This window comes from Patagioenas fasciata, chromosome 2 (genome assembly GCF_037038585.1).
Source record: "Patagioenas fasciata isolate bPatFas1 chromosome 2, bPatFas1.hap1, whole genome shotgun sequence".
Classification (NCBI taxonomy): Eukaryota; Metazoa; Chordata; class Aves; order Columbiformes; family Columbidae; genus Patagioenas; species Patagioenas fasciata.
The window spans coordinates 100,603,566-100,619,184 of record NC_092521.1 but is presented as its reverse complement, the minus strand read 5'-3'; the positions used below and the strand labels follow the sequence as shown (position 1 = coordinate 100,619,184).

At 42.1% G+C, this 15,619-nt stretch overlaps 1 protein-coding gene across 7 annotated transcripts in view; it reads left to right on the top strand.

The window, feature by feature from the left end:
• The window catches only part of KIAA0319 (KIAA0319 ortholog), a 69,443-nt gene that overhangs the window by 15,634 nt on the left and 38,190 nt on the right, over positions 1-15,619 (top strand). For all 7 annotated transcript variants that reach the window (XR_011737620.1, XM_071804637.1, XM_071804636.1 and 4 more), the window contains exons 3-4: positions 5,030-5,802; positions 14,118-14,301. Coding sequence is in view for 6 of the 7 variants with exons in the window: in XM_071804637.1 (XP_071660738.1) it covers positions 5,030-5,802; positions 14,118-14,301 (957 nt within the window). In the remaining variant the exon portion in view is untranslated. The remainder of the gene's footprint in view (positions 1-5,029; positions 5,803-14,117; positions 14,302-15,619) is intronic.

The window sequence follows — 15,619 nt, the reverse complement described above, 5'->3', positions numbered from 1 at the left end:
AATTGGATTGCGAACATGTCTACAGCTTGGTAAAAAAAAAAAAAAAAAAACACAAAACCAAAAACAGGAGAGGGGAAGGGAGAAGTGTTCTTTAGGTGTGTGGTGTCCTTTCCCTTCCCTTTAAATAGCACTTGGTTGATTTATCAATGACAAACAGGGAAGATAACAATAGATAACAATTCATGGAATTAAAATTATACTTGGAGAGGACCATCAGGCCCACTTAACTGATTAGGAGATTCGGCAGATCCTGAACACAATATGTGAATTATAAACATCACTAGGGCTGCTGTAATGGCCACAAAAGCTTTGCAGCTCATTATTTGTAGATGTAACTAGAATACTATTAGCTTTAGTGTTGTGTTGAGGATTTGCTTTTATGTAACTGAGGTTTTTTTTTTGTTTTGGTTTGGTTTGTTTTGTTTTGTTTTTTTTTTTGTTTCTATTTGTTCTCCTTCTCCCCTTGCAGTGCTTAATCTGCAGTCAGCGTCCTTACTGAGGCCCAAAAGAACACTTTGGTGCCCCGGATGTATCCCTGTTTAAAGATCTGTGAGATTTCAGGGAAAGGGAGGGGAAGCACCAAATAACCTAAAAGCAGCCTGTAGAAGAAGAATGAAAGATTCATAGTATATGAAGTTGTTAGCTTTTGCTTGAGGAACTGATGCTATTGATGAAGTTCTCGATAATATGGGTTTTCTGGTTTGCAGTGCAGTACTTTCTGTAGGCCCTTACTAAAGCTGCTGGAGCATAAGCCTTTTTCAGCATTTATGATATGAAGTGTGCTTTTTAGGGATTTGTAACTCTGCTGTGGAAATTGACTCTAGCTTGAAAATTGGAATTTAAGTTATCTTTTTAGGTGATGGCAGTTAAACAAAAAAGTTATTTTTATTTTCCAGAACCTTATCAAAATTGTTTCAAAGTATTATGGTGGCAGGAAAAGCAAAACTTATTTCTTACTGATACAGCATCTTTTCTCTCAGAATTCGCCAAAATGCGGTAAAGTTTACTTGGATAGATTAAAAAAAAATATCATTAAGCCTAAAAATTAGAGTGAAAATGGTTAGTTGCTTAAAGAGAATGGAGGGAGCAGATGTCAAGGCAACAGTGAGAGTCCTGCTCTTCCTGTAGGAACCTACTGTAGGACCTTCCATGCTCACGTAGTTCAGAGGCTGTGAGAACAGTGTGCCTCAGCCCTCAGTCCTGTGCTGCCAGCAAGAAGGTAATGGGACGTGTTTCTGGTCAAATGTGACTTTTCTTGGTTCAGGGTCTGATCCGAGCTCCTCTCCTTTGTTGCACATTACCTCTTGCCCCTTCTTTCTCCTTCTTCTTGTACTGCTTGCTGCTAAGGAAAACAACTAGACCAGCCCACAAGTGGATAGTTCTGTCCTTGCAGGGGTAATCAGCCCTGATGAACCCCGTGTTTGTACATTGTCAAAATTTGCTGCTCACTGACTAAGGAATATTTGCCTCCAAGTCATTCAAGTGCTTATGGTTGTGTGAGGCTGCCAGAGAGGGAGGAGGGCATCTGTTAGGTGTTGCAGGTAGTCTCCATGTCCAGTTGAGGACAGGTCTCCGGCTCCCTACAACGGAGGAGCAGCTGTGTTCCTTTTGGGCTCTTGACATCAGTGGACTCATATGCCAAGCAAGATGTGGAAGAGTGGTAGTATGCAGCTCAAAGAAGGGTGTGGATGTTTCCTCACTAAGGGAAGGACTCTTTTTAAAATGAAGCTGTATTCCACAATGTGACTGTTTATTAGGGTTTTGGTGGGGGCTATGGGTTTTTTTTTTAGGATAACCAGCTTGCCTGATTAGGTCTCTGGATATGTCAGTGTTGTCCTACTATAGACATGATAAGGTACAGCTAAAAGGATGGGGAACATGCAGCTTATAGAATTTTTAGGCTGTTGATAGACCAGGCACCATGGTGCTTTCAGGGCTCATAATAAAGGGAAGCTGTAGTTCTGTTAGTAAGCTGGAATGAGTACTTCTGAAACAGTAAACAGAACTGCAAGATGCTGGTTTTTTTTTTTTTTTTTTTGCCATTACTTGTCAGAATAGAACAGTGCTTTAATTTCTGAGTTTAATTAACTAAAGGAAAACAGCTTTTAGGGTTTAGCAATGTTACTGTGTGGCCTTTGTGTCACATTTTCAGTACATTTTCTCTAAATAAGAGACCTCACTATCTCTTACTTGAGCTCATTGCAGACTGGAGATTGGACAGGGTGAAGGGAATATGAAATTAGAGGTCAGATTAAGTTCGCTCTTTGTAGATCTTATGTATTTTCTGTCTGAAGACAATTAATGGACACGCCTAGTGTTGGGCTGAAATAGCCTGCTAAATTAATCCATTCTTGCGCACCTAATGCTAGAATTTAACTTGGGTGTAATTCTAGCTGAAGCAAAAGAGAAAACTTTGATTACTTTCATATTTGGATTATACTTACATTTAATTTAGAGTTGGCAGAGATAATTTTACCATTGTACGGAAATTCTGGAGTTTAATGTTTTTTCCATTCCTTATTGGGATGAAACAGAGGCTTTCTGGCATTTAAATATAGGGGTAGCTAAGATCTGTGGCTATGATGCTTATTTAGGCAATTTAAGTTCAAAGTCATGCATTATCTTAGGAATGTGCTAGACTTGATTCTCTCTGTGGCTAATGAAATACCATTAATTTTGTGGGAGCTTGTCTCTGCAGTGTGGTAGCTGATGTATCAACCTGAAAGTGTCAGAGTGAGATTTGAAGCTTGCTTTGATGTCAGAATGAGTGAAGAGTTGAAGTCTGGCCTGAGGGTACAGTTTTGGATTATTCCAGTTGTGTAAGTCTGTCTCTGAAACAAGAGTTGTTGGTCATTCTTTTCTGAACAAATAAATAATGAAACTTTCAAATTTCTTTTAACGGATTGGTCACTTTCTCCTTCAGGGATGAGTTAAAGAAGGGAAGGGATGAAAACAGCTTTCAGAGGGTTTTTTCGACCCACTTTAATAGTGCTGTCCCTAAAGCATTAGTTGTAATGAGTTGTTACTGACCTAATATTGCACATTCGCACAGAGTCGTGTTCCTGTTTTACACTTTTAAAGGCCTATTTATCATCTTTCTGATGACTTACAGGATTAACTAAGTTGATATGGGTTGAGAAGAACAGAGTGGTTAAAAGGGCTGCCGAATTCCTATACTTCATTTTAACCCAGAGCTCTGCTGGCCCCCTGTCCTAAGTTGTGCAGACACCTTAAAGGAAAGACTTGCAATGACAATTCAGAGTCACTGTCAGGGTCTTATGTTCTTGGAGGTGAAAGGAAATGTAGGGAAAGTATTTATATGCAATGTAAAAGAAAAAAATGCACAAATCCTGAGCATCTCCTGGATACAGATAAAGATACTTCATGTCTGGGATATGTTAGAACAGAATAGTTTGTTTTAAATTCATGTTCCCTTGGACAGATTTTTCAGTGAAAGTGTAAAGTGGAAGAGTAAACAGCGTCCCAGCTCTATGTGAAGGAGTAGCTGGAGCCAGAAAAATGTTACTCAAAGCTATTCATCCTTTTTTTCACCTTCCTATTCAGCTATACCTATTTGCAAGTCATTGATGTTTTTAAAAATTTGCTTTTGTTTCATGTTTTTCCTCACCCCATATAGCCAAGTCTGCAAAACCATCACAAAGTCTTGTCTTCTCTATCCCTCACTGTGTGGTGCAACTTTTTTTGTTTTGGGTTTTTTGCATTGAACTGAACCTACTTTGCAAGCTGTACAGTCATCCCAGGCGGTATGATGCCCCACGGGTATTTCAGTAGCTGTATTCAGATGATGTATTGTGAAGGAGTGCAGTGCAGTTCAGCGCAGGAGATGTGGTGGGAACTGTAGTGTGGTGGTTGGACACATTGCATGTGCTGGAGAACCTCTGCATCTCTGAGGCTCTAGGTCATGGTCAGACCTAAATCTTGTTGCTAGCCTATTCCTACTCCTTCATTTCATTTTTCCTGCCCATCAGTTCAACATATTTGAGGTAAAATTTGTCAGTTGAGCTACCTTTTTATTTTTCTCCTGCCATATATTATTGTGAATAATGAGGTTTCTCCTGCCAGAACTTTACTGTTAATGCTGTGCACAGCAAGCGGTGTCACCTTTGTCTTCCATTACTGTGTTAACTCCACAGTGGTGGCATCTTGTTTTCATTTGTTGAGTTAGCAAGTCTAATTGAAAACCATGTTAAGAAGGGTGTCCTGGTTTTACTCAACTGTTTTTTGAAACATGATCAGAGTTTTCAGGTTCCATTTTGGAGAGAGAAATTCTGAAGTTATAACTAGTAAAAGAACACCTAGAGAAGATGTTAGAAATTGACTGAGATATAAAGTATGTCGATTCGTACTTGATTTAAACATTTTATGCTCAGTCTTTGATGTACTGTGAAAATAATTCTGGTGTCATCCTGAAAGATTACAGCTTCACTGTGAAGCAAGGAAAGATGTTCCCTAATGGAGCAAGCTTTTGGGATTTCACATGAACTAGTGGGTAAAGCAGTGAAAGTTTGAGAATTATATTGGTGTGAGGGACTCTTCATGAAGTTTAAGTGAGATGGCAAATATTTCTCCTATGTAGATTTTTGCTGCCTTCTCCCTCAAATGAAACAATGACATGTTTCAGCATCTTAATAGCATTTTAAAACATGTTTTGCTCACTATGGTGTGAGGGTAATAGAGGTACTCCACAGGTTTTTTGTGTTCCCTACTCTGTTCTTGTTTTTAAGTAGTGGCAGCTCTCATGTCTGTATTTGTAACTGTAGCAAGGGAGTAAGAGGTACTTTGCAAAATTATTAAGATCCAACAAAGAAAAATCTCTGAAGTACAAATATTACTGCAGAGGGACCTGCTGAAAAAAATAGCGGTGACATTAGCAAAAGGAAATTATCTTATTTAAACAGGGTACCACCTGTCTTTTTCGTGTCTCCTGTGATAAGCCATTTTTGGTCACAATAAGCTATACTATGGGTTGGTTGTGGTGTTGTACCTTATGTTGGTGGTGTTGTTTCAGGTTCCAGATGTGAGCAGTGCAGAGAAGGTGCCACGTATTCAGGTGCGGTAATATCTCCGAACTTAGAAACCGCTAAAATTATGCGAGTTCCTCATGCTGTGTCAGTGTCCGACTGCATTGCAGCATGTTGTGATCTCTCTGGTTGTGACTTGTCCTGGATGTTCGAACGACACTGTTACATCGTGAACTGCCAACACAAAGAAAATTGTGAACCTAAAAAAATTGAGACTGTGAAGTCCTATCTTACTTTTGTGTTGAGGCCTTCTCAGAGGCCACCCTCGCTGCTAGGATTTGGGCAAGTGATCCCAAGCATGGTCCACTCTGTAGGACTCCAGAATGAGCCATCCGAGGAAATGAGTAGCCTGAAGGAGCTGTCTCTGTTTGGCAAAGATCCCAGCCTTGATGAGATACCTGAATACATTGATGATTATAAGGAGTTGGAGCAGGACCCCTTTCAGGTGAGCATCAAACATGAGCAAAAAGAGAGCATGGATTATGCTGACTGGGCCCTCATGGTGGCAGGTGAAAACGGTGTCAACTCTTCTGTGGGTGATGATGGAGATAACCAGGAAGACTTTGCTGAAAAGAAAGGAGAGGCTGGAAAAGTGGAAGGCCTTCTGAATAAAACCAGCTCTGAATTTAACTCTGCTAATGAACACTCCATACAGAAGTTGTCATCTCTTCCGGAGGTTACTCCATTCCCTGAGAAGATGTTTGAAAGTGAAGCAGCTCTTCAGCTTCTTTCACAACCTGATGATCCTTTGCAAAAAGAGGTAAGTTTGCCCCTCAGGAAGCAGGCAGAGTATGGTGAGACCACTTTGCAATTGTTTTATTTTTCAAATCAAATTAGGTTATTGCTTTGTAATGTAATGCTAACACTTAAATGATTTACAGTTCTGTTACAGTGTAGAGAAGGCCCAAGGTAAGAGGGTTACCTTAATAGGTAGATTAATTGCTGAAGGGCTTCTTTCTGTCAGATGATAGGGAACAGGGCTTCTTTTGGGACATTGTGGGATTTCCTTGGAAGTGTACAGATGAGTGAGCTTGGACCTGGTGTAATAGTGTTACATTATTCTTCCCTTCTGACCTTTGCTGGCTCATCAGAAGTTAGCTGAGCAACACTAGTGGACTCTGTAGTATCCAGAGGCCAAGACTTGTAAACGTAAGTTCCTTCATCAATAAAATTAAGCCTGTTTTATGGGTTTCATGTTACTAATGGATAGTGGTGTTACAGATGTAATGGTGCTGAGTAAATACCTTTTATAAAGCTTGAAAAACATATGAGAGAGACAGGGTACATAAGGAGGGACAGCAGTGGTTTTGAGCCATGATGTACAGCAGGGTAAAGTAGATAACGTGGTTTTGTTCTCAGAATCCTGTTCTGGAGGCTGTCAATAGGAAAAAAAAAGTTAAGTACTTAAAACCTAATGTAGGTATTTAAGTAAGATTCACCCGTTCTGTGTTTGTGCCAACCAGTTTGATCAGTTGGGATTAAAAGAGTTCTGTTTCCTTAAGAACAGGGTGGGATCAGCTGGGAAGCTGAAACAGGCTGTAAAGTCAACTTTTACTGGGCTTGAAACACACCCCTGCTAAAGGGAAGAGGAAATTGAGGAATGTTAGCTGATTTACTCTAAATTCCACCAGATTTTGTAACCAGCAACTACTTATCTCTTGCTGTAAAAATGATAATTGATTGCCATTACTGTAGGGAAGAAAAATACATGTAAATAAGAAAGTTGCATGAAGTGTGTGACAACTGAGGTTCTTGGAGGGGAAGACTGAAATGGCAAAAGTACATTTAGGAAAAAGCAAGTCTGAAGATACAATGTAACTTGGTACCACTGCAAGCTAGAGATGTGACATTTTCTGGGCTCCACTTTGAGATCTTCTAGATATTCTGAGAACTGGAATTCTTGGAGGGCCTCTGGGAGTGCTGTGAGGAATATGAGTAGTTGCTGTGGCTGAGAGAGGACAGCTAGCAGATGCTGGGCCCTTTAGAAGCTTCTCACAAGCTTCATCAGCTGTTCTTGATCAAAGAGTGCTTCGGACTTTTGCCCTAGCCCTGCTCATGATCACAGAGGGTGAGGCACCCTTTCACCAGGTGCTAGACAGAGGTCTAGGAGCTCCACCTAGAGATACCAGTGGGCTAGTCAAGAGTTTATATGGGTCAGGTTTGGCAGGCTCACTGTTGTGGGCAACATTAGGGTACATGTCTGTTCCAGACTGCCTGGTCGGGTAGGAGTAGATGCCTTTAGTCAACTAGGAGGAGCTTCATATTCACAGCCTCTGGTCCTCATGGGGGATTTAAGCTACCACAATACCTACTGGGAGGGCAAGAGAGCAGGGCATAAGCAATGCAGGAAGTTTCTGGACTGTATTGATAACCTCTTGACATTATCAGAGGTGATTGTGTAGCTGACAAGGAGAGGGGTTCTGCTGGACCTCACGTTTGCAGACAACTAGGGATTGGTCAGAAGTGAGGTGTCCTTGAGGTAGTGGAGTTCAGGTTCCTGAGAGGGTTGGGAATAAATGAAAAAGCAGGGTCACAGCCATGGCCTTCAGGAGAGCAGCCTTTGGCTTATTGTGAGATCTGCGTGGAAGAATCCAAACAGAGACTGTTTTGGAGGTAGATGGAGACCATTGGAGGAGGTTACTTTTCAAGGATCACCTCCTTCACGCTCAAGATAGCCTGTGACTTTTATGATCAAGTTGGTCTTGAGTGTATTGGCATGAGTGAGAAGAGGTTAGAACTTGTCTCCATGCACGTGGAAGAATATTTGATAACAGAGAAAGTGCTGTTGCAAGTTAAAAAGTGGGTACTGCTTCTGCAAGCAGAGTTGACAACAGAAGAGTTGTTTTAAAAGTATCTACCATGCAGACCTTGAAATGAGCTTAAATTAACTTGGGAGTTCAGGTGAGAGGAACGGATATTATTGGGTTTTTTCTATTAGTATGGAAAAAGTATGTATAAATGCACATATGGAAAGTATGATACCAAAGTATACTGTTCCTGCTGATAAAATTTAAGAGCAACATTCACTCACTAGAGTTGCCGTTAATTCTAACGAAGGGCAATAGCTGAGCTGTTCTTACAAAGTTAAAATTAAGGAAACCCAGCCACTGCTGTACTAAGTTCATCTCCCATTTTTTCCTTCCATTTCCTTCATTTCCTTCTGCTAGGGGAAACTAACAGGCATCTTTTAGTTACTGCCTGTGCTGTGTGCTGGAAATGAAGCCATGGAAAGAACCTGCAGTAGCTCTGTGCACCACCATTTTTATGCAGTTGGGCCACGCAGTTAGACTTGAAGCTTGCCTGCATTGTGTCTTGCTGGCAGATGGAAGCCATCTTAGCACTGTGCTAAGTTTTTGCCAGTTGTCAGGATGTCTGCAGACTTAACTGCTTCTGAATTGTGCCTTAGGGGAGCTGCACAACTTTGAGTTCACCTAAAGTATGTGGCAAGCAGACCTGAGTAAATTTGTCCCCAGTCTTTAATGGATCATGTGAATACAGCTTTATGAAAGTTAAGATTTCACATCTTGCAGTGGTAACAATATATATGGCTAAGCCTAATTTGCAAGTCTCTGCTTTGATTTTGCCACCCCAGCCAAACTAAAAAGATTTTGTGTTCTTTTTGTGCACTGCCTGTGTAGATGGGAGTTTATTGTAAAGTGAAATGGAGAGAAACCTGTTTCTGACTGGGACACAGAGGAGGCATTCCTGTATGGTCTTCACATTATGCTAACACAACCACTGAAATTCTTGTGGAAGGGCTGAGGAATGAGCTTGCTTATTTTGGTGCAGAAGGAATGAAGCTCCAAAACTAGGTCCGTCTTTAGCCTCAGCTGGTAGAGATGTTGAAGAGCTGATAAGACAATTGTAGTTAGAAGGGGACCTGGCAGTGCTCTGTTAGCAGAGCTGTGGAGGGTTGATGCGATAGCATCAAAAACTGTTCATGAAATGTATTGTCAAATGACTCTGAAGACTCTCAGTGTATGGAGAAGTTAAGAATCTGCAGAAGCGGAAGGTTTTGAGAAATGGCCCAAGCCTGTGCAACCTTTGTTTCCCAAGTAGGGAACATTTGTAGAGAAATTATGACGATGAGAAGTTTTGGCAGACACCTTTCCCTGGCTTTCCCCAGATTCAGTCCAGACACATTTCCTTTCCCCTTCCTAGTCTCCCCTCTACTTCTTTTCACTGCACATTATGCTTAGTCCCTTTGGTGAGGGTGACAGGCGGCAGAGGAGGTTTGGGTTAGTGCATGGCAGTTTCCTTTTTGCCACTTGTTGCTTCTTTTCTGCGACTGTTCCTTCGTTCTTGTTTCCTCTGCTCCAGCGTGGGCTTCTCTGCAGGCCTCAGACCCTGGGGAGGTGGCATGAAGTGCCTCCTTCCAAGAGGTTGTCTCCAGCCCTGTGACAAATAATGTCCCCTTCCACGTGTTCCCTCCCATGTCTCCTGTTGTGCATCCCCCCCACCTCCTCCTGTGTCCTCTGCCCCCAATGGCTGTTGCTCTTTCTTAACTGTCTGAATGGTTGCAGTGTTGGCACATGGTGGCTTGTTTCCATCCATTGCCAAACTGTCTGGGACCACAGGGGTGACCTCTGCAGCCAGTCCCCTGCCACCTGAACCCTGCCAGTTATGCCTAACACCAACTTCTGGCTTGGCTTCAAGTTTTTGTGGTTTGAGAACTGCACTCGTGACTCTAGTGAAAAAGATTGTGCCTGTGATAAATTCAGGTGGTGGAATTTCCTCCTTATGTGTCTCTTTCTTCAGCAAGCAGACATCTTAATGAAATCGCATATGGGTTGTTTGGGCATATATTTGAGTTCCCTTCTGAAAAAATGTTTATTAGGAAACCAAATTTTAAGTTCTTACATTGCGTTTAAAATGCAAAGATGTCTTCAAATAGTTTTCTCACTTGTATATGATCCAAACTACCGCTCAAACTGTTATCTTTTTATATAGGTTATGAAAATGTCAAAGTCTTAAAACCAATTTTGCTAATAATTTTAATGAAATACCCTATGTTTATTGCATCTTATGCAATAGTTTCCTATCTTCTGCTTAAATCTGCTACAGCAATTCTAGAACTCTCTTCCTAGATCTGTGCTGACGCGCTCCCTTCTGCAGCTTCCAGACAAAGCTGTTTTGACAAGCAAGACAGAGCAGGGTGGCAAAAATGCAGTACCTCCCTTCACTGTACTCAGTGTCCTCAGGTGCTGTGTTCTTTGAGCAAGGACCTAGAGAGACATTTTTAAACTGTGAGAGGAATCGAGCACAGGCCTCTGGAGTCTGTGCCCCAGGAGCATCCTGAGTGTAGGGGGTTTCTGTATGTGACTTAGGACAGAGCATATGGGGTTTGTCAGTTAACTGAATAACCTGTCTTTTGGGTTTTCGTTGAGTTCAGAGTGATATTTAGAAATCTGTACAGAGTAAATGCTGTCAGGCTGCCCAAACCAGAAATCTGCAGGGCTGCCCATCCTTGAAGTGAGATACCTGTGCAGTATTAATTATGTTTTTAGAACTGCCAGTTAACTGCTGATCTTTTAAGCAAGGTGAGGTTTTTCAGGTCTTAGTCAGATTCCAGCTACTACTGTGTTGATGATGCAATTTTTCAAACATTTGTTCTATAGGTTAGGCCTTATGTGATTCTTGAGTTTGTTGCATTTGCAGGAAAAATGATGCAGTCAAAATGCATGAAGCTCTACCTAAGAAAGCTTAAGATGACTGACAGAATATATGTGATGAAGAACCTTTTAATACCTGATTGGTGTGCCTTCAGAATTGATATTTAAGAGTTAGAATAAAGTGGAATATCAGAGATGTTCATATCTTATTTTGGCTTTGTTTCAGTTTTGAGGCCTGCAAATGCTGAACAGTCCTGTTTAGTTAAAAAAGCATTGACTTGAGCCTTAGGGGATGTATAGGAGGACCCCTGAAAGATGTTTTGATATTTACCTGTCAAAAATGTTTCTTTCTTTCTTTAAGTCTGTGCATCATGTCATACAGTATGACGATTTGCTCTTTTGCAGCTTTTCAACTACACAGTAGAGGTCATATGTGCTTGAAATCGTTAGACAGATACCTGAATGCAGAGAAGGAGGGAGAAGCAGACTGATGAGAGAGCAGAGTTTCACTGCTGACAGAGCTGCTCTCCATAAGGCTTTCCAGACAAACAAGAAAGAGAAATGGTACTGCAGTTATGTAGTAGTCATATGTGCAGAGGGACATGGAGGAAACCTTGCTGAAGAAGCAGTCTTATAAAACATACCACTAGCAGCCCTGGAGTCACCCGAGTCTTGTTCAATTGTCTGTAGGAGTACTTGAAGAACATAATTCCTTGTGGGGGGAAGGGAGGGTGCCTGGAGGATAAGGATGGAGCAAGGCAACATGGTTGGACTTGTGTTTCCCATTCAGAGGGAGAAAAGAAAGCACCCAATCTGTGGGGTCAGCTGGAGACCAGAGGTGGCAAAAGATCCCCCTTGGCGTGATACTGTTGCCTGCAGTGTAACTTTGAGCTTCTCCAAGGAATTGCATGGCTTTTTTTTTTTCCTTTTGGATTGTGGGGGCATTCTTGTTTCCTGTAGAAATTCCCAGAGATTTGCACAAGTCAGACCCTGAGAACTGAAGGATGTGAGCCCTCAGAGTTTGTGGGTTTATAATACTTTGTAACAAGCAGTAGTGGTTGCACAGGTAGGTAAAAGCAAACAAAAAAACCCACAAAGCCTATACCAACAGAACTGCCTACCCTACTCATGCCCAGAAAGACTCTTTCTTCTTCAGTTCCCAAACTGGAATTTAGGTTAATCTTGCTCTCTAAATCTATTTTAGTTTATCTCTCAGTAATAGTTTCTGCCTGAGAGCTCATTTTCTGGTATTGCCCCTGCCTCAATTATCTGCTGCCTGCTAATGTTCTTAGTTTGAGCTATCTTTTAGGCTATGACACTGTTACAGATGTGACAGTGCCACAGGACACCTTTTTGCTTGCAGAGTCTTGCCTGGGCTTGCTGACTGAAGAGATGTTTGGTGCAATTGCAGAATAGAGAGTCCCATGAAAAGTACATTTGAGGTGATCTTGTCCTTGTTGGTTCTATGAAGCCAGGATGGCTGCTTCTCAGCTGATAAATTGGCAAAGGACCAGGAGAGGAGGAAAGGCAGAGGAAGCTCAGAAAAGTAGATTTCCCTGAAATTTGGAAGGCAAAGAAACACTTGGGTTTGCCAAAGTGTTATAAACAAGATCCTCTTTTGAAGATGTGGAATCAAGCATGTAAAAGAGAGCTGTCTGGAGGAAAGGCCTTTTTTGAAAGTATGAGGCAGAGTCAGCTGGAGGCTCTCTCTGTGCCTTATAATGTTGTCAAGGGTGAGATTTCTGTGGAGGGTCCAGGTTTGGCAATGCTGAAAGTGCTACCTTGGAGCTGCAGTCCCTGATCCTGTTGTCATCGTCCCAGCTGCCCAGAGGAATCTTCTTAAATACTGAGCAGAGCTGGAGGTGTGGCCACAGAGGTGCTTGTGTTGTCTGTGTTATGGACTCATCTGGAGGTGCAGCTTTTGGTGTGGTTCTTCGCATCTTCATGGGGTAGGCAGCCACAGTCACCAGCACTGCTGTTGGTATCCCAGCTGCACAGGGATATTTTCTCTCTGTCCTTGTTGAGGACAGAGATGAAGTTACAGATTACTTAATGCACTCTGTTCCCTTGGAGGCTGGGAAGCAACAGTCCCTGGCATTGCTTTCATGTTCCCAGCTGCACAGGGAGCTCTTTCTTCTGTCCACATCCAACGTGGAGCTGCTCTGATTTCCTAGGGAGACAACAGACTGCAGAGTGGAAGTGAAGCTCCTGAAATATGAAGAGAAGCTGAGAGCTGGGATAGTTCAACCTTAAGCAGAGAGGGTTCAGTGGGATCTTAGCAATGGATATAAATAACTATGGCAGGAGTGAGGAAGATGGAACCATGCCCCTTTCAATGCTGTCCAATGGCAGGACAAGAGACAATGGGCACAAATCAAAATACAAGGAGTTCTATTTAAACACCGAAAACTGTTTGTTTTCTTTTTTATTGTGAAGATGATCAAACACTGGAACAGGTTCTCCAGAGGGCTTGTGGATTCTCTGACCTTGGAGATACTCAAAACCTGAGAGGATGTGGTCCTGAGCAGCCTGCTGTGTCTGACCCTGCTTTGAGGAGAGGGCTTGGACTAGACGATCTCCAGAGGACCCTTCCCACCTCAACCATTCTGTGATATGAGTGTGAATTTTACCCACCTTCATAATCCTGTTCTTCAGTTAATAGATTATGCACAAATAGTAGCAGTGTGTTATGTCTTCGTGTGCCACGCTTAGTAGCCATAATTGGCAAAGTGCTTTTCTCTAAATGTTAGCTCAGAAATAAGTCTTGAGGATGTAAGGATAGGCTATTGGCCTGTTGAGACTAATGTGTCTTTGAAAGGTGATGGCACCTGAAAGAAAGGGGCAATGTAATGGACAAGGCTAACACAGTGCCAAGTTATTCCTGCAAAACTTGTGTCCTTTACTGCAGTCCTGATTTACTAACAAGGTGAGTCAGTGAGAACAACACTTCTGCTTAGTGACTGAAGTAGGAAGAGTTAGGCCATTTTATTAGAGGTGAGGAAGTAAGAAGGCATACCATGTTCTGGTCTGAGTTGACGTAGTAAGAGACAAGGATTCTGTTATTTTTGTGTGTGTACAGCGTGAAGACAATAATACTCACCACAAAGACTTTCTTTTGTTTGCTTTTAAAGGTTTATGGCTCTATTCAGACCTGTACTACTGTTCTTTATTATTTTGAGAACTGGTAGCCTTAGCTGTATTCCACATGATCTCATTTTGATGACCATAATCTATGCTATTCTGCATCTGAAACTTGGAAAACGATTAGTATTTCTTATAAAAACTGATCAGTAGAATAAACAACAGTCCTCCATTGATAGGTATTCTGTATATGAATAAAACCACCTAGTAGCATAAATCAGTAGGCTCACCCTACATGCTATTTAAAAAACATACCTCTAAATCTAGAGATGTGAAAAATGGCTCACTTACGACAACTCTCTCTCCATAATTCATTTTTCAGGTTGCTATGCCTTCCCCTTCTTCAGACAAACTGGATGTCTCCCCAGGTGTGGCAGAGAAAACCCAGACTCCCACAGTGGCCCCAGAGAATGTCACTGAAGGTGGGACCATGCTACTTCCCACTAATACTGTGCCATCTGAGCCCATGCAGCAATTCACACCACCTGCTACTGCTGCTAAAGCAGGTAATGTTTCAACAGAACCGGGGATCTGAGGGGTAGCTGCAGGTTGGACAGCGGGTAGGGATGGTTTTATCACTGTCAGGCTTCCAGCCTATTGTTAGTTATGAACTTGGTCTTATCCAAACATATCATACCACTTAAAGCCTGTAGGCTTACAGTGACGCTACAAACTCGAGACCCCTTAGCCAGTTACTTCTGAGGCAAAACTATGACTGCTCCATCATTAATGGAAAAGTATAACTCCAGCAAATACAGCAAAGTAAAAAGCAGAGATTGACAACCATTTCTTAATGAGTTAATTTTTATGCTTGGTAAGAAATATCTGGAGTTTCAGAATAGTCTCTTCTAGCCATATTGTTATTCTTTTGTGACTCTTGAGAACATTGCTCCCTCCCAGAAACTCTTCAGTAGGGTTCCCACTGCTTATAGTTGTCAGATATCATGCAGCAGCGTAGGTGGAACATGAGGAATATCAGACCTTAATAGTGGAGAAGCCTAGCCCTTGGTAGGGGAGAACATGGCCTCCCCATCCTGGGGGGCAAAAAAAAAGTTTTGCTCTAATTTCAGAGCTTATCAGACTTCAGCTGCAGAGCAAAAGTTTTTATTTTGAAAATGATGTGTTTAACCACTATGTCCTCCAGTTGTCTTAAATTCTGTGTGTATATTAGAGTATTTCCTTTCTCCTGATGAGTTTGCTGTGTCCTTGTGCACCCTGACAAAGGGTTGGAAAGGCCACAAGAAGCAGAAAAGCACAGAAGTGCTCTGTGCTCTTAATGTACTGAGGAATATGGAGAACTAAGCCCTTTGCTTCCTGGTAGAGTGAGTCCGGTTTGGGACATTCTTGGCACCCTCTGCCAAACCGCAACCTGCCAGCCAGGACAGCGGTAGGAGGTAACAGGAAGAGATGAACTACAAGAAATCCCTCTCCAAGGCAATGGATCATCAGTACTGTTGAGTGATGACTAGGGAGGTCCTCCTTCACAGGAGGGGGTTGAAGAGTACTCAAAAAGGAGCTTGGAAGAAGTTGAAGGAAAGTTTGTAATGAATCTCTCCCTAAGTACTGCTTTGTGCAAGGATTGCCCCAGGTTTGTGCATTCTCAGCCCTACTGTCTTGGAAGTTGTGAAGACAGGAACTCCTCTCTTTTGGTCATCACCCTCATGTAGCTGTTTTATTCTCACCTTATGTGGAGGTCAAGTAGAAAACTCTACTCCACTGGTGTCTACAGTGACTCCCATGAGCAATTATGAAGTCTTGGGTGTTTTTAAGTATCAGTGATAGAAAGTTTACTGTCAATGTGGCCTCTTCATCCATTTTTAGACC